At 41.6% G+C, this 18,882-nt stretch overlaps 2 protein-coding genes across 3 annotated transcripts; one reads left to right on the top strand and one right to left on the bottom strand.

Moving 5' to 3' along the window:
* The first annotated feature begins 375 nt into the window (after positions 1–375).
* Positions 376–5,294, top strand: chrna2b (cholinergic receptor, nicotinic, alpha 2b (neuronal)). Its single transcript, XM_053887248.1, has 6 exons — positions 376–764; positions 2,233–2,384; positions 2,452–2,496; positions 2,570–2,679; positions 3,450–4,590; positions 4,752–5,294. The coding sequence occupies exons 1-6, from the start codon at positions 698–700 to the stop codon at positions 4,875–4,877; spliced, it is 1,641 nt and encodes a 546-aa protein (XP_053743223.1). The 5' UTR covers positions 376–697; the 3' UTR covers positions 4,878–5,294.
* Positions 5,295–5,483: 189 nt separating this feature from the next.
* Positions 5,484–18,605, bottom strand: ptk2bb (protein tyrosine kinase 2 beta, b). Of its 2 annotated transcripts, none has more exons than XM_053887246.1 (31): positions 18,460–18,605; positions 15,195–15,421; positions 14,926–15,104; positions 14,742–14,829; positions 14,129–14,208; positions 13,952–14,014; positions 13,182–13,236; positions 12,741–12,881; positions 12,592–12,666; positions 12,418–12,519; positions 12,237–12,354; positions 11,942–11,981; positions 11,425–11,456; positions 11,314–11,358; positions 11,140–11,240; positions 10,990–11,071; positions 10,828–10,928; positions 10,640–10,755; positions 10,457–10,557; positions 10,249–10,338; positions 9,598–9,802; positions 8,864–8,981; positions 8,739–8,798; positions 8,553–8,675; positions 8,334–8,486; positions 8,106–8,141; positions 7,989–8,013; positions 7,438–7,472; positions 6,671–6,805; positions 6,516–6,596; positions 5,484–6,398 (listed from the first exon to the last, which is right to left on the bottom strand). In XM_053887246.1, exons 2-31 carry the CDS (start codon positions 15,390–15,392, stop codon positions 6,183–6,185), a joined length of 2,994 nt encoding a protein of 997 aa, XP_053743221.1. In that variant the 5' UTR covers positions 15,393–15,421; positions 18,460–18,605; the 3' UTR covers positions 5,484–6,182. The 2 variants fall into 2 exon arrangements, with proteins under 2 accessions (XP_053743221.1, XP_053743222.1); XM_053887247.1 differs by having other exon boundaries at positions 11,140–11,237.
* Between the last annotated feature and the right edge of the window lie 277 nt (positions 18,606–18,882).

The raw sequence follows: 18,882 nt of genomic DNA, 5'->3' as shown, positions 1-18,882 counted from the left end.
GCAAATAAGAAAATGTCACCGAGAATCGTAAAACTTAAAACGTAAAATTACTTTTTTCCGAGTCATTATTTTACTCCGCAAGGCTGCCCTCTAGCGGCGGATGTCGCTCACGAATACGTATGAAAAATAAAACTGATCAAGTAAACTCAAGTATTAGATCAGACAATGTGCTTCATAGACTAATAATAATTAATAAAAATGCATAATCGCACGTATAATATAACTTAGTATGTGCGCGCGATTCCTGTTGAGAGGAGTGAGACGGAGGAGGGGGAGGGGGAGGAGGAGGAGGAGGGAGGGCAGTTCCAGTTAAACCACGAGAACCACTGCGATGTTTCCTCTCACATCAACGAGGAGCGTGTCCGTGATGGACGTGTCAAGCTGGCCACAGACGTCCTCTCAGGTTCCTACAGGAGCGTGCGAAGTGGCTCAGTGCGTAAAGACGCATGGATAAAACGCACCAAGGAGCACATCCAGCACTGTCTTCCTGGTGACCTCCGTCTTTTTGGAGCTCAGGGGCATGGAGAGACCCCAGGCGGGCAGCGTGGAGACCCCAGCGTCACCCTCCCGCAGACATCGGAACTAAAGTTCGACAGTCTCTTCTCATGAGAGGGCAGCAGGAGTTCAGGAAATCCAGAAAATGACATCGTGGGCTCGAGATAAAGGATAAAGTGAAGTCCTCATCATCGCCGTCAACATGGGACACGGCCACTTGTTCTCCACCGGGACCACCACCCTCTGCTCGCTGCTCCTGTGTCACTCAGGTCAGTGGTGAAAAAACTTACATCGCAGCGCTTCACTTCCTCATTTACTAGACTCCCAACTTAATTCTGCGGTCATAAATGTTTGTGATATGACTGAAAGATCACATGACCAGTGCCCTTGAACTACAAAAAAAGTCAAGACGGTCGTCGTAAAATTGTTCTCCAAAACCACCCCTCTATGTGCTCTTTTAATTTCACTGATTTATAGCACAATAATATAATCGGACAACAGTAAAGATACATCAATGGCAGTTCAATATTTTGACCATTTTTTATATAATTTGAGCTCCAGAAATTGGTTATTAATGGACCCTCACTTCCATAATGTTGCCCTAACATGGACAGATCGGTCAAGTCAAAGGGGCTGCTGCTGAAGCAAAGCATAAGCCGCAGAAACTAAAGAGATCAGTCAGAGTGAGGTGTTTGCACTCTTTGACTTAATTGTTTTATGCACCAGCAGTAAGAGAGATTGACACGTCGCTCACCAATAAGGTGAGAAATGAGCGCAGCCCCACTTAACACCATAACAAATGATGTGTGTAATTGACTCTGACGACACTGATGGAGGATGACAATTGGGTCCCTGGAGCTGCGGGTGTTTTCAGAATATTGGAGTTGAATTAATAGTAGTCTGTGCATGTTTGTGTGTTGCACGGAGCTCGAGCCAGTGATAGCTGAGCGCCTGTTTTTGAAGTAATCCAACTGGAGAGTGAAGTTAAAATATAATACATAAATTCCACCCAGTGGTAGCACAGACTATGTCACACTTCAGCACTGGGTAGTAAGAGTTAGGATGACAATGGATACTGTGTTATCATTATTCTATCAGTCTTATTATGATATCTTTTTTGACACATGGAATGACACTCTGGTAACAACAGAAAAATAGGTCAGTTTTTTTTTATGTTTTTGAATTTATATATTTTTTGATTTGTCTTATTTGGTTTTTATTGTTATTATATTTTTGTTTTGATTCATTTTATTATTTTTTTCACGTTATTTTATTTTTATTAGTTTATGTAGTTTATATATTATTGTTGTTTTATTTTTCATTTTATTTTATTTTTTGTTTTTTTATAGCATTTTGTTTTGTTTTATGCTATTCTGTTTTGTTACTTTATTCCATTTATTACTTTGTTTTATTTTCAAATTGTTTTCTATTTCTGCTGTTTTTCTTTTTAAAATGCATTCTGTTTTTGTTTTGTTTAGAAATTGTTGAAGAAAAGCAAGCCTTCTTAAGGATTAGAATTAAACATATACATGGTGCTAGCTGTGTGAAAAAAAAAACCTACTTAACTTATTGAAATACATACATATATATACAGAAGAAAAATATGCCTTGAAGAAAATATTCAGTCCTCTTGAGGGCCACAGAAAGACAGTAGAAGGGGTATATGTGGCCCCTCGTCCGCACTTTGCTCTTGTCTTCTATAGCACCACATTAAAGTGTTTCTCATCTGAATTGCAGTTCTCTGCTTCGACAAGACTCACTCACATGCTGAGGATGACCTCTTCAAGAGGTTATTTGCTGGTTACAACAAGTGGTCCCGACCAGTGCCCAACATCTCTGACGTGGTTATTGTCAAGTTCGGCCTCTCCATTGCTCAACTGATCGACGTGGTGAGTTACCAGCAAACAGCATCAGTGTAAACATGACGACAGAAAATTCATGTTTGCTTCCTGGCAGGATGAGAAGAACCAAATGATGACAACCAACGTGTGGCTCAAGCAGGTGAGACCTCCACTCTTCTGAAGACATGGATCACAAGACGAGGCAATATTTGGAATTTTTTGTTTTAATACAGGAGTGGAATGACTACAAGCTTCGCTGGACACCCTCCGAGTACGATAACGTCACGTCCATCCGGGTGCCATCTGAACTCATCTGGGTCCCCGACATTGTCCTCTACAACAAGTGAGTACAGTGCATGGACACAGAGCTTCAGGGTGTTGTTTTTTTTCTTCTTCAAAATCTGTAAAACACTGGTCCATCAAACACTTAACTGAAGTGAAAGTGACTGTGAGCAAACTACTGAATGTGTTGGAGCAGGACCAGGGTGAGGCTCCCCACCAGCCCACCTCAGAAAACACACCCTCCCTCAAATGCATCCGGAGGAAGGACTGTGCCGAATAGAACTTCATTTTTTCATGTCGACATGCCGACATTTCAAACCCCGCAGTCAGAGTAGGAAGTGTATACAGCGAGGGGGCGTCCCCCCAACAACACACCTAGTCTTAGTGCTTCAATTCCGAGTTCGGAGCAGTTAGGACCTCAATCAATTCATATTCAGGTTCTGAAATAGTGAATTTACTTTCATGTCAAAAGGCTCCATCTAGTGGAAGAAAAGAGCTTTTCACGTCAACAGCCAACACAACTTCCTCTATTAACAGTGATTTTAATATGATCTGTGTGTATTAAAATATTTATTAAGTGCACATTCATATTTAAAGGTTCAAAAGCGTTTACTTTGTGGTTCCGCTCCACTGATGCAGCGTGATCGCCACTTGCAAGTGAAATGAAAAAGGCTCTAATGGCGGCGGCTTATTAATGGCGCTGGAGCGGTGAATAGAGATCAGAGAAGGAGGATGTGATGTTTGATATAAGCTGTTTGGAGGGATCACTCTCCAGCTCCTGAGTGGGTTCAGCTTTAGTGAATGTGAATGACGTCCTCTTGCTCTTCTCAGCGCCGACGGGGAGTTTGCCGTCACCCACATGACCAAAGCTCACCTCTTCCACACCGGCAAGATCCGCTGGGTCCCCCCGGCCATCTACAAGAGCTCCTGCAGCATCGACGTGACCTTCTTCCCATTCGATCAGCAGAACTGCAAAATGAAGTTCGGCTCTTGGACGTACGACAAGGCCAAGATCGACCTGGAGAAGATCGAGAACACGGTGGACTTGAACAACTACTGGGAGAGCGGGGAGTGGGCCATCATCAATGCAGTGGGGACATACAACACTAAGAAGTACGACTGCTGCCATGAGATCTACCCGGACATCACCTACTTCTTCATCATCCGCAGGCTTCCTTTGTTTTACACCATCAACCTCATCATTCCGTGTCTGCTCATCTCCTGCCTCACCGTTTTGGTCTTTTACCTGCCGTCCGACTGCGGCGAGAAGATCACGCTGTGCATCTCGGTGCTGCTGTCCCTCACCGTCTTCCTGCTCCTCATCACCGAGATCATCCCCTCCACGTCGCTCGTCATCCCGCTCATCGGCGAGTACCTCCTCTTCACCATGATCTTCGTCACTCTCTCCATCGTCATCACCGTCTTCGTCCTCAATGTGCACCATCGCTCCCCCAGCACCCATAAAATGCCCCGCTGGGTCCACTCCGTCTTCTTGGACCTCATCCCTCGCTGGCTGTTCATGAGGCGGCCGGTGCCCAGCGGTCGGTGTCGCAGGCTGCTGTTGCTCCAGCGCCAGGCCGCTCTGGACCGATGCCAGAGTCGGGTCCTCCACAGAGGCTGCCTCAGCACCTCCGCGAACTGGCTGAGCGATGGCTTCAAAGTTGAGGACCCTGAGAAGACTTGCTACGAACATTTAGAGCTGGGAACTCTAGCGACCTACTTTTCCTTCAGACCTCCGTCCCCCAGACCTCCAGGGTCTTCGCCGCCGCTGATGAAGAACCAGACCCGACAAGACGGCTCTCTAGGGTGTGGCAGGCAGCAGGCCGGATCCAGGGTCAGTCTCACTCAGGCCACTGATGTCGACAAGGCAGCGCCTGACTCAGCCAGCCTGCTGTCGCCAAGTGTTCTTCGGGCGCTGCAAGGAGTTCACTACATTGCAGACCACCTGAGGGCCGAGGACGCTGACTTCAGTGTGAGTTATAAATATATATAAATATATTCCGCTCTTGCTTGATGAAACCTGTTGGATTGGATAAAAAATAAGAGACTTTTAATCGTGATAATTCAATGTTTTAATAGTATAACCAGACCACAAATATGATTTGTTCTTTGACATTTTGTCTTTTGATGCAGGTGAAAGAAGATTGGAAATACGTTGCCATGGTAATCGACCGGATCTTCCTATGGATGTTTATTATCGTGTGTTTGCTCGGAACCATTGGGCTCTTCCTGCCACCCTGGCTCGCTGGCATGATCTAACACCTGAGGGGTTTGAGGGGTGATGGATTCCTCTGTCGCAGGCCTCGGGTGAAATGCTGCTGTAGCATTTGCATGGTGACATAAGAAGAGGCGAAATGATGTCATTATTTAGTGAATACATTTTGTAGCATGTTACATGCGGGGGCTTTTTATTTTGTGTTTGTCAAAATATATACTGTCGTCATGGAATATTCAGTGAAACGTTCAGGTGTCGCTCAAAAACGGATTAAATCAGGTGTTTATAAATGTGCTGAGTCAGCAAGTGCAACTATGGCAGCTTCTGTTACGATAACTGAAAAGAACGGCAGGATAGAACAAGATAGAACAAGTTGAACTGGCTTTTTTTTTTTTTTTTAATGGAGAAAATACTTTTTTTTGTTTGTTTTTCCGAACTCCAACGACGGCTCTTCTACCACTCCGGACTGATTATTATTACGTTTTGTTTTTTTTTTTTCATTGAGAAAGCGCCACTCCTTATTCCCAAATAATTTATGGCAATACGCCAAATTTACAACAAAACGTAAATAAAATTAAATTTCATAAAAATGTACTTAGACTTGTTTCATTAAACGTATTCAATAAAAAAGAAGGAAAGTCTTTCAATAGGGCTATACATTTTTTTTATTATAAATCATTTGTGAAATTGTCACGATTTGAAAGGTATATTACAAACATTTACACGATGCAGGAATTGTGCTATATCATTCGTTCTATAAAACACACGCTCCTTTTTAATTGATATATTAATATGTCACATATTAATATCTTTAAAGGTTGATTAAATTAAAATGTAAGTGAGTACTACAACAAACAAACAAAGAGTAAGAGACTGAAAGAGTGAAAGTATTAGGGGGAAACAGGTCATGAGAGATCCAGCAAAGATGAAAAAATAATAAGACAAAACAAATTGAATCTCCTCACTGTTGGACAAATAAAGGACATCTCATCTAATCTAACATAAAAATGTAAAGTTGAAACTCCAGAACGATAAAATCATAAATGAAAAAAGGCCCAGAAGATCTCTCTATGGTTCTGGACACGGATTGTCTCGACAGGTGAGTCATATCCAGCGCCACCAAGGTGACTCACACCTCCTTCTGGAGTCAAATTAAAGTCAGTAGAAGAGGCGATTAAGGTGAAGTGAACCGATGAGAGAGGGAGATGGATTTATTTTTGGCTTCCCTTTCTTAAGCACTTGAATGTTGAGCATCATCACACACTTCACAGAGAAACCATTTACACAAAGAGTTCGGATTACTTGGCAGCGTTTGAGAGTCTGACAGTTCGTATCACAAGGAGTCCTCACTAGGGAGCCACAGGCTTGGCCAGGTTGGCCCGGACTCGAGCCTGGTCCACGGCATCCAGCATGTTTTTGCTGTCCATGGCGAGAGTGTGAGCGGCAGCAAGCATTTGCTTCTTGCACTCCTCTTTCAGGGAGGTGATGGCGTTCTGCTGGGCCAGCCTCATCTTGCTGATCAGCTCGGCCATGTCGTTGTTCAGCAGCTTTTGGGTTCCCTCGATCTGTAGGGGCCACAGATCAGGAGTGACCTTCGATGGACATTGCAAGTCTCGCTGTATTCTAGTATGAGCTCGGTGAACAGTTTGTGAAGATGCTGAAACCGTGATGAGTCTCCGTACCTCCGTCTTGACCGAGTCGTGTAGAGTTGGAAGTATCTCATCCACGCTGTGGATCAGGTCCCGGAGTGCCAAGCCCACCGACTGAGGACAGATAACGAAACCCAGTCAGGCCGGGAAAACCTTCTGCCTTCAGGGGAGAACGACAGAAGTTGTACCTTTACGATGGTGATGTACTGGTCAGGCTGCAGGTCAGGGATGTCGTTCTTCAGCTGCACCACTACTTTGACCAGATCCATGACGTACTGATACACTTTGTCGTCAGAGCGGTCCAGTTCAGCAGTTGGTGCGGGCTGACGCAGATAAACCAAAAAAATCCAGTCATTTATTGAGTTCAATTAATTCAAGATTAGACTCATTTTAGACTCATTGACTTATTTTATCAGCATCAATCCACTGCTAGTGTTTGTAAGCATGACTCTAAATTTACTGAAGCCCATACCAACGAAGTTTAATGTGAAATCTACTGCTAAAATTCGTACAAATATCTATATATTTATGAGCGTAATCCAATGAGAAAAACACTTAATTCTGGAGCAGAAAGCTAGTTTATTAGCGATAGCTTGGTTGGCAAGAATGAGTATCACTTGTTCACAAATCTATTTATCAGTCTTCCAGTCTGAAATTTAAGGAAATTATTCATATAACATATTTATAGACTCTTCCCCTTTAACGCCCACTGTATTTCCAGCCACTCACCTCAGACTCAGATAGGTTTGTAAGTCATTATGAACTTACTTCCGCGCCATATACCGGTATGTTATATTTCTAGAATTTATTTGAAGATAACTTCTTGGCCAAGTTTGTAGAAGGGTTGTGTAGTTAAAAAAAAGATAAATCTGACCTCATATATGACGGGAAAATAAAATAAATATATAAATAAAAATAAAATAAACATTCCTGTAAAACCAATATTTAACTTCACCTGAGCAGCGAGTCTCGGAGGCTTGACTGGTGGAGCTGTGGAAGGGATGAGACATGGATGAATATCACTGTTACAAGGTGAGTTTTGATGTTCAATGTTTGAAAAATACTTTTAAAAATAGGTAAGGTAACAAAGCAGTTTTTCAAGCAGTCTGTTGTGACGATTGAAGTGAAAATCTCACTTGTTAAACAAGAAAAACAAAACAAAACACAAAGCTTAAACACAACATTGTGCCTGAAAGTTGCACGATAACTGCAGTTCTAATGAATATTAAAATGAATTGAATTATCTGTGTTCGTTTCAAGGTGAAAACTTCCGGCTAAATTATATAAATAATATAACACATAAATACTAATACAGAGCGATGAGAAGCACCACGATACAGTGTTTGGGTGTTCAGTACTGTTATGCAGAGTTTAACTTTTATTCGTACAGAGGACATGCTCCCCCAGACTTCTGGATGCAATAACCGGAGAGTTAAGAGTGTGATGTTGCTTCCTTCCCGAACAGGGTGACGGTCGACAATTTAACATACAGAGCTGGGCACTCACCATTTTCACCATCAGAGTCAACAAACTGAAAGCAGAGAGAGAAACGCACGGTTGAGCGCAACGGAATTGTGTGACGACTCCATCTAGTGGTCGGCTACAGAATTGCATGCTACTCACCACAGGGCTGGTGGTTTCTTCTGGGCCCATGGGGTCCTGCAAAAGAACAGGCAGGTTCACATTATAGAATACGGTCATGGACCCTCTCTTTGGAAGTGTGGCCGGTGGGAGATTCAATTTAAAACTAGTGGATCGTCGAGCGACACATGGCTTCCCTACGGCCCACTGGCCTCGAGCGGGACACAGAGACACAGAGAGAGGACGGACTAAAGCTAAGCTCTTTCCCACCAGGCGTCTCTCCTCCTTCTCCAGCCACTTTTCATCCTCCATCATCTGCTCCTTCTGCATGCGGAGAGTGTCCTGCATGTGGTGGCGCTCTTGCTGCCACAGCCTTTGGGCGTCCCCTCGGCTGGTGGCGTCCGCTCGCATGAACTCACTCTCCTGGTGGCAGAATCGAGTCACAGCAAGCCTTTACACATGGCGTCAGACACTTCTCTTCCAGCTCACCCCCATGCTGCGACGTCTCGGTGACCGGACAGGTAAGGTGAGTGAGTTCATGGAGTCCACAGGGGACTGGTATTCAGACGGACTGGCCAGGTCAGGCGAGCTGGCACACAAGGCCTCATTCAGCTGCACAGACACATGAGCCCATCACTAACTCCACAGAGCTCCGTGAGAAACCATGACCTGTACCTGGATGTGGAGGCCGATACTGAGCGTGTTCCCGAAGCGGCCCGGTTTCATCCTGGACGGCTGCATGAGACACAAGCATTTTCATATCAACTTTAAAAAACCCGTGGTGGAACGAGTAAACAAACCTTGGGAGGAGGTTCGTCAAATTTGAACTTGGGTTCAAAATATTTGGTGGAGCGCGTTCTTTCTCTCAGCCCCCTCCCTCGCTCCTCCTCCTCCTCTTTCTCCATCTTGTGGACATCACTGGAGGGAACAAGACAATCATTTAAGCTCTGAATGATACTGTGACCAGAAGCAGACGATTATTTCTAGTAACTGCTTCCTCTCACTAATAACAATGTAATAATAATAATAATAATAATAATAACAATAATAATAATAATAATAATAATAATAATAATAATAATAATAATAATAATAATAAAGATAAAAGTAAAAAAGACAAAGTAGATTTTATTCTTGTCATATTTCATATTCCCCCAAAATTTCAATTTTCAAAATGATTAAATATCAGACATGATATATATGTTTTCTTTTAATTTAAGTATTTTTTTTCAATCATTTGATAACATTTCTACACTTTTTTAACGAATACAATCTGTAGCATGAACTTTGCCCAATATTATAATAAATAAACACATTTTCAAGGCCTATTTAACAGAATTTAATAATTTATTTAGTTTGATAGTTTCATTAATAACTGTAGCAGTGTGAAAAATTACTAGTAGAATATGTATTTTGCTTTCCACAACAAGTTCCAAAATATTTGCGAGATGAAGGGAACAGAACACAACTGCGACACAAAACTGAAGCCTAAATTCGGGATAAAAACGACAACAAATTTGAGATTGGACTTAACCTGATCTTGACCACCAGCTCGGTGAACGTGGGTCTCTCTCTTGGGTCATAGGACCAGCAGCGGGTCATCAGCGAGTACAGAGCTGGAGGACAGTTCTCAGGCTTGGGGAGCCGGATGCCTTGCTCCAGCTGGTTGATGACGTCTCGGTTCTCCAGCCAGAAAAATGGCTGCTGACCACGACTCATGATCTCCCACACACACACAGCTGCAAGACAAGGAGATAAAGATTTCAGGACATAAGGAGAACAGCGTAGTACACGACACGACGGAACTGCAAACTGAAATGAATAGAAATGGCGTCATCTGCCGTTTTTGTTTATTTATTATGGGCTCCTTCACAGGCCATTGGTTTATGAATCGGGTAAAAATTGTCAAAAATATTTGTGATATTTTGGGTCAAAAGTGTACATATGGAAAGCAAATGAAAAAGGTAACACAGAGATATTTGTCTGTTATTAACACAGTTGTTAGACTGTCAGCGATAGAAGCTCTTACAGCAACATTAACACCGCTGTAGTTACTGTATAATACCAAAATTACTTTTCTAATGTATAGCACATAAGCAAATGAGTCTATCACTGCACCTTCACAATAAACATTCAGGTTCGATTCACCAACCAGAATTAAGCATTTCAGAGGCGCAATACTCACCAAACATCCAGACATCACTTGCCGCAGTGAAACGACGGAAGTTGATGGACTCTGGCGCCATCCATTTGATGGGCAACCGGGAGACGGAGGCTTTGAACAACAAACAAAATGGCTAGATCACTAGCTTTAAGGACACTGGAATAAAAACTTTTAATAGTGCTGGCCCGCAAAGCTCTTTGTAAACATAATGTCAACATTATTTGTTTACCTTTGTAGTATTCTTCATCCTCAATGTATCTGGAGAGACCGAAGTCTCCCAGCTTCACACAGTCTGGACTTGCAACTAAGACATTCCGAACTGCAATGTCACTGCCGGAAATAAGTGAATTAATAAATTCCCCAAATGCCTCAGTGGTTCAAAGTAGAGAGTCCATTTTGTCTTGTCATTTACCGGTGCACCATATTGACCCCTTCTAGGTAGACCAGGGCTTTGCAGATCTGCAGACTGAACAGAACCAGGGTTGTGTTGGTCAACAAGTCGCTGTTCTGGGTCAGGTAGTTCCCGAGCTGCAAGGACCCCAAACATCTCCTCAGTGAACAGGTTCTGCTCTTGGTTAAAAAAGCTAAGAGTCTCCCCACCTCTCCATGCTGGTACAGCTCCATGACGATCCACACCGGATCCTCCTCAATGATTCCGATAAGCTTAACAATGTGGGGGTGATCCAGGTTCTTCATGATCACTGTGGCGTCAACATTCATCACTCTCAGTGAGACGCCTTAGCTTTGCCTGATGTGCTCTACCTGCTTCACTCATGAACTTCTCCATCACGTCAGGCGAACAGTCTTTGCAGGTCTTCACTGCCACGTTGACTCTCTCTCCATCCTGTCCAAAGCCACTCGTGCATCACAAACTTTTCAATCCAAATATATATAACATCTCATCTCACTTACAGCTTGTTTGTACACGCCCTCGTAGACTTCCCCAAAAAAGCCTGCACCGAGGATTCGTCCCAGGACGATGTCGTGCCGGTCGATGCCGTACTTCACTGCTGCTGAGTGACAGTGTCCTCGATCACAGCTCTGACAATCATTCATCCACATCATGCTTGGTGATGGTCAACCAACCTGACACTGGTCTTTCATCTAGAATCTCACAATAAATATCTGACCCTGAAAACAACATTCAAATTCAGTGAAATATGTTACAGAAGGAGTCAAAATGTGCATTGATCTCACCCATGCTGTGCCTGAGAGTGCTGGTGTCTCTGCTGTAGGACAGAGAATACTTCAATATATATATATATATATATATATATATATATATATATATATATATATATATATATATATATATATATATATATATATATATATATATGAAAAAAAAAAAAAATATATATATATATATATACATAATGCATAAGCAGGAAGTTATTATATTTTAATGTTTTTAAACAACTAAAATAAAAATAAAGCGACTGACCAAAATATGAATGAGATGTGATCATAAATAACTGTAATAACAACAAGGAAAGAATTCATTTTTGTGTTTAATGAAAAAAAAAAAAAAAAAAGGGCGTAATGAGCCCAACCGCGCAGCAGATGGCAGTAGCGCAACGGAGCTCCTTCAGGACGCACATAAGAGAAGTGAAAAAGAAAGGGACGCAACAGAAAACCTTCAAAAAGTTTGAACATTGTAGGAAAACTACAGGTTATAAACACAAACAATGCTACAAACCATGTGTTTACGTACCTACTGGGTATATCAGGTAGTGAAGATCGAGCAGGTGCATCTGGAGGGAAAGCAGATTCACACATTTTGAGCGCTAAAATATCGTTTCACCTGAGAGTTTCCTGATGGTAGGAAGTCTTCAAGCTTTCACTCAAATGATCATGGGATTGATGGGCTAATACTGATATTTTTGTTTCTCCTAAAGGCCTCAGTCATTGGATCTAATGTGCAACAGCCATTTTTGTAGTCCTTATGTTTCAGAGAGGCAGCTATTCAACACAGATGATCAAGGCAACATCACGTGACTGGCTCTCACCTTTATTTGCTCTGTAAATCACAGAGTCATCCGTGTTCTTCTCGAGACGACAGTATCCGTCGATCAGGTCCATCATGTTCTCGGCCGCGGGGACAGTGGCCACGTTGATGGACAGGCGCTGTTGGGATGAGGAGAGTGTGAATGACTGGACAGTTCTGCTGGTCCACCACCTGAATCAGACCTGTTTGGCCCCTTCCACGTCGAGGTTGATGAGAGCTTTGCCGTCGCTCTGAGGTAAACACTGTATTTTCTTGATTTGCTTGAAGTCGGCCATGAACACGGGCTGAGGGAGCAGAGTGGAGTCAGGTAACTCACGTCCTGTCCGGGGAGCCACAGATAAAAACCATCGCCTCACCGCTGAGTTCTTCTGCGTCCTTTGTCGAATCCCTCTGCCACCAATGACCAGCTCCACGGACAGACTCCAGCCTTGCTGCAGGTGAGTCGCAGGTTTAGAGGCACAAGGAACCAGGTCAGAAGTTCAGTTGGCCAGGAGCCAATACTCACCACCAGCTCACAGGGGAAGACCTCTTCTTCGTAACTGACCACCTCCCTCAGCGTCTCAAAGAACTTGATCATGCAGTCGTCTTCTTTCATGGTCGCGTACTGCTGGAAGGTTTGCTGGATCAGCTTCCGGAGCTGCTTGGACTGCAACAAAGATAGTGTTTAAACAATGTCTCTCGCAGATGCCACACTTGGAGACCAACAGTCAAAACAGTTGACTTTTAAAAATATATAATGTGGTTAGTTTGGTAGGGAAATTAAATATTTGTAAAATATTTTGCTAAGAATAATTTCTCAACTTAAATAATAGGAGTATTCTCCGAAGCATGGTGTCATATAGGCTTTGGAAAAATAGCTGTTTTAAATAGCAAGTTGCACTTTAAATACTTCATTTATGATCTTGAGCTTCATGTATAAACAAGCAAAGCAATATAACTTCTGTACCTTCATGCTGTTGATGAGCTGTGGAGGGAAGAACAGGTCCAGTCCCACCTCTTTCCTTCGGGGGAAACAGGCAGTGAGAACCTCAGCTCAGTGTTTCTCCGCTACTCTATTCATTTCTATGTCTATGTCAACATCTGATGACATTCAGTCAAATAAATATTCCATCTTGACAGACAGTACAATTGTAACATATGATATAAACATATATTTAAACCAAATTAACACCAGTCAATAATATTTTCTGATCTCAGCTGGTTGGAATGTAAAGAACTGAAAAGAAAATTAGATTAAAGAATAAATAATAATAATAATCTATTTTGTTTAACAATTGCATAATAAATCACAATGGTGGTATATTCACCTTATTTAAACTAAAGCTCTTTTAATGTCTTGAAAATATTTGTATAAGAATTTCAAGTCCATTCAGAGTAGTGGAAACCCTGGCCATTGTGTAGTGAAAAACATCCCTGAACAAAAACAAACAGATGCTTTTGTTTGCTTTTGTTCAGGGATTTCTCCATGTTTGTTGTTGTTGTTATCATCCTAGCTGCCACGTGCCTTGTGCATCATTGGGATCAGTGGACCAGGAACTCCTACACTGACAAAGGTTCCCTGTTGTCTGGAGAGCAAACTGTAAAATTAAATCAAATTAAATGTAATTTTTTAACACATTTTTTGTTGTAATTAATAAAATAAATATAAAAAATAAAAATAAAAATAAAAATATAAGATAAGAAAAAGAGTTGTAGTTTTGCCTTTAACTAACTTACTCTAAGAGCTCAAAGTTGGACTTCTTCTCCAAGCCTTTGGCGTTCATGTCCTTGTAGAATCGTCTGAAAATGCCAGAGCAGAAACCATTAAAGTTCCACAGTGTGTGTGTGTGTGTGTGTGTGATCCTGCCACAAGTAACCAGTAACCAAGAAAGAATGTGAGCAGCGGTGACTCACCTGATCTCCAAACAGCCGAGCTGTAGTGCCATGCCATCACTGACCGTGCTGGCGTGATACTGCATGTAATCGCTCCTCACCTGCAGCAGCAGGACGTCACTATACAAACTCATGCATCATTACAATTTAGCTTCCTATCGTGAACAGAAAATACTGTTGTATTGTTATAGACAAGTAAAATAATATGATGGGCCAAACAACTCTAAAGTATTAACCAATCATTGTGTGTATTTATGTGCTTTAAAATGTCGCAGTACAGTTGTGAAATTAAATAATAAACTATTTAAATATTCAATGCTAAAAATATCAGGTTAAAGCAACCGTAAAAAAGATGCTTTTTCTGGACACTTGTAAATACATAAACAATCTCAAGCCTTAATTTTTTGTGATATTACTTGAAGATTTTTTTAAATTCTTCATCGAAAACATTTTATTTATTTATTTATTTTATATATTTTCAATTTCTCGCGTTTTTCTTTAAAATGTTGTAATAATAATATTATTATTATTATAAGTATTATCTTATTATTATTATAGGAAATTTAAAATAATTTCTGCCTGCAATTCAACAGTATTTTTTCAATAAACAAATCAATTAAAAATGTTTTTTTACCTGTTGGTAAAAATACAGTAATGTTGACCTATCGTCTTTAAATTTCTCCAGGAAGTTGACCGGAACATATCGGACTCTGAGGTCATACCTGAAAACAATCATTGAATATTTAATGTCATGCAGAATGTATGAGACCTGCAGCATCACTATGGAGCACCAGAGATGCCTCCAGTGGACTCCTTACCTCCATTCAGCCTCCACATGATGGCTCTCATAGCGTTGCTCCACTTCCCCCACTGTCAGATCAGGATGGAGCCAGTGAAGCTCCTCTGACTTCAGGTGCTTCAACAGGATTCCGTAACAGCCTGCGTACTCGATATTTGGTCCCAGGCGGCCGCTGATGAGGATGGAACGGATGATGGCCTGAAGAAAAGACAACCAGGTGTTGACCTTTGTGGGCATCTGCCAGGGGCTGAGGAAGGGAGAGGAAACTAGCATGGAGCCGAGTCTCACCCGGATTTGCCACGAACTGTCACACTTGACCAGCTTGAAGTTCTTGCCCAGGGTGTTGTTGGTGCAGAAGCAGACTTTGAGGATCTTGACAACGCCTCCATCTCCACTGAGGGGTGAAGCTGGGCCTGAGTCGGTACCGCTGGTTCTGGGACTGGGCGCCTTCCAGGCCAGGGTGTCGCCGGACATCACCTCATACATCGTCCCGCTTTGGTCACATGCACATCATCCTGTCACAAGAATAAAGTGAAGGAGCACTGTTTTGACTCGCAGCCTTCAACCATGACTGAACTCTTCTCTCGGCGTCTAATGGAGATCGCTTGTTTTATCAGGAACATATTACTCAATAGTGGGAGCTAACGTGAGACTGGATCCAAGCAAACTTACATAACAAACTGATGAGTAATGAAAACTTCAAACCCAGTGTCCGTTTTGCAACATGTTTTGACTCCCTCTAGTCAAGACTAGACGGATATATTTCAAAATATGGAAGGATACAGAGTAAGGTCCAGAATACAAAAGAAGACGGATGCAAACAGCTTCCTAAACAGATCTGAGGAGCAGTTAGAGATGCTGAGAGGGAGGTGAATGTCGTGGTCCAGGGTTACAAGGATGGACAAGGAGGACAAATCCAGTGTACCAAGTTGTTGAACGCAGCCTCCAAGCTGGTTAAAATGAAATTCCCTTTAGGTTGTAGGCAGGCCATGTAGGAAGGGAGGGGCAGGTCATGACGGAATACACCAAAGGCATGCTTTCAAGACATCTTGCCTCCAACACTGCGTTCTAGAAGTACTTTTACAACTAGCAAATGCACCATTTTACTGTCATTCTTCTGTCTCACTTGTGGCCCTGCTTTAAAATCAATGAAAAATCACATTATTTTAAAACCAAGGGCGCCACCTACTGAGCTCTGAAAATCAGGACTGTGTTTCTTGAAGCTTCACCAGCACATCAGTAGTGACCAGATACAATGTTGACTGTATTGTCCTGTACTGAACCATGCATAACGTCACAACATCAACATGTTTTCATTCACAGCATTCATAATTTGTCAATTACCTTGCGATTATAAAAGCATTAAAAACATTAAAAACATTTCTAGTTATGACTAGAAATGTGTTCATACTGTGAATATAATTCAAGAATTATTCAGAGAAATGTGATATGCCATGCCCGTCCTTTTTATATGTTATTATTATTATTACTATTTTTTTCAGTTTCCTTTTTCTTCAATATTATTGTCTTATTAAGTTAACTTCGTATATGTACCGACCTACTTTATATTCTCTATATTATGTATATGTTTATAAGAATATTCTTATTTAAGGTTTGATATTCATGCCAGCCTTATTCTGTTTGTATCATGTTCAATCGCTTGTTTAGTCAATGAAACATTGTTAATAATAATAATAATAATAAAGAAACTCACAGCATTCATCTTTAAAGCAGAAGTTACTTTTCATTTAAATGTAGAATGTAAAAGATCACTGCATCATGTAGTCAGAAGGTGGCAGCGTGGACACATTGGATATATGGATAATATATAGATTAAAACATGATAAATGTAATAGTAATATATAACAATAACACCAGTTATTTGTGTGTTTAGAAGAGCAGTATGGAAGTAGTATAGAAAGTATAGAAACGGTCACAAGGAATTGCTAAAAAAAAAATGTAAATTTTTAAATTAAAAATAATGATAATGAAAGTCAAATAAAACATTCACTTCATTGTGGAAATCCATGATGTGGTACGCACTTTCTCATTGAGTCCAACTGACTTTTCGAAAACATTAGCTTCTATTTCTACTTTGGCTGTGTGAGCATGTCGTTATCAGATCTAAACCACTGAGCTGTCAGTCCGCTGAGAAAACAGTTCCTCCTGCGCCGTTGAGCCGTTTGTGTATTGATAGCCTGAGGTCATGAATTCCCCAGCTCGCGCCTGCCAGTGCGGGTGAGTGTTGCGCCACCATCTGGGCGTACGGGGAGAGACTGGTGCCGTATGAGGGGTAGAAGGTGCACAGAAGGTACATTTTGAATGTGAAAATAAAATCGAATTTGAATAATGATTAAATACATAAATACAATTTTTTTACAGACTACGAAAGCTGTTGCTATATTTTATTTTAGTCATTATTAAATAAAAAAAATCTAACTTTTTTTTAGTTCTTTCTAAATGCATATCTTATTGCTGCCCACGTTTTCTTCCAAACGAATAACTTTTATTCAACTTCTGCCTTGAAGATTCACGTTCAAAAGCACACACATTTTTGTTGTCCTCCACTTGTTGGGATATTCAACTGCCACAATGCTTTCCTCTCACCCTAAACCTCACCATCCAAAACAAATGTCTTAACCAAACTTAAACCCAGTTCTAATGAAGCAGTTATTTTGAAGTTTTAATCCTCAGGTTGAGGCTTAACATTGTGGGAACAATTGTCTACATGCTACAATGTAACATCGTACAACGCTGAACCACCCAAGCTTCCAAAAACACAAGGGAAGTAGCTGTTCTGCTTCATGGACTCTGATGAACCCAACAGTTCAGTCATGTTTGTATCTATTCGGATGATTTGCAGAGACCACTCGAGACCAAAGATAAAAAAAAAAAGCATCTTAAAATATCCAGTAAAAGTCATGTAATGTGTCTCAGTTATTATTACATGTAATGCTCAATAAGTACAGGACTGTAGGAAGCTGTTGCCAGTGGACACATCACAGACACTGTTGTCTGTCAGCCCCCGCCCCAAAAGAGAGCTCTGTTGTCAGTGAAAACAGGAGTTAAATCAGGGGTTCAGTCCAGGCTGCGAAGCTGAACCAAAACCGTCTTTCTGAATGAGGAATAGAAACTGCGTCCTCGTGGTCCTGTGACCTCTTAGTGTGGCCACAACATTTCACAACTTGTCTCTCCTCCGAGGGTCTGCGTTACCAACTCTATGACCCTCGGCACTGGAATGCGGCTTCACCTGCACGGACTTGCTCAGGAGGAACAAAGTCCTCTCTCTCTTTCTCTCCTGGAGGACACGGCCGCCGAAACTCTCCAACTTTAGAGCCTGATCATGACATTTCACAAGTAGCTGTGTTGGATTTCACTCAGATTTCAGTCGCCATTGTACTTCCCTTTCCTAAACAGCTGTTTTGTTCTTTGGCTGCCCGACAGTTGAGGCAGAAATCGTTCTCTCCGGGCTGCTAGCTCATCCTGTAATCACGGCTCCCGCTCTTCTCACCTGAGCTGCAGTTACAATGAATTGTTCATGAAAGATTCTTACCTGATTTGAGGTTCAATTCCAGTGGGAGTGAAGGCAGGAATGTTTGAGCTGAGGCCTGACAGGTCGTCCCGTGCGTCTCACTCCACCTAAGCTTGTATGTGTGTGTGTGTGTGAGTGTTTGTGAGTGAGCAGGAGGAGACACTCCCTCACCTAGAGTCCAGATGGAGACAGACCCACTTCCTTATTTCTTAAACACACACACACACAAGAGGAGCACACACCTTCAACACACACACACACACACACACACATATACATGACAATCCTTATGATTTGATTGTACAATTATGAAAACATAGTCCCTGTTAAGAATCAAAACGGCAGATTAAAAACAAAAAAATCAGAAATAACATTATTATGAGATATAAAAACAATGTTAAAAAATAATAATACAACATAACACTTTATGTAAAAATAAAGTTT

Source organism: Synchiropus splendidus, chromosome 15 (assembly GCF_027744825.2).
Source record: "Synchiropus splendidus isolate RoL2022-P1 chromosome 15, RoL_Sspl_1.0, whole genome shotgun sequence".
NCBI lineage: Eukaryota > Metazoa > Chordata > Actinopteri > Syngnathiformes > Callionymidae > Synchiropus > Synchiropus splendidus.
This window is presented reverse-complemented; position numbering and strand designations above follow the sequence as displayed.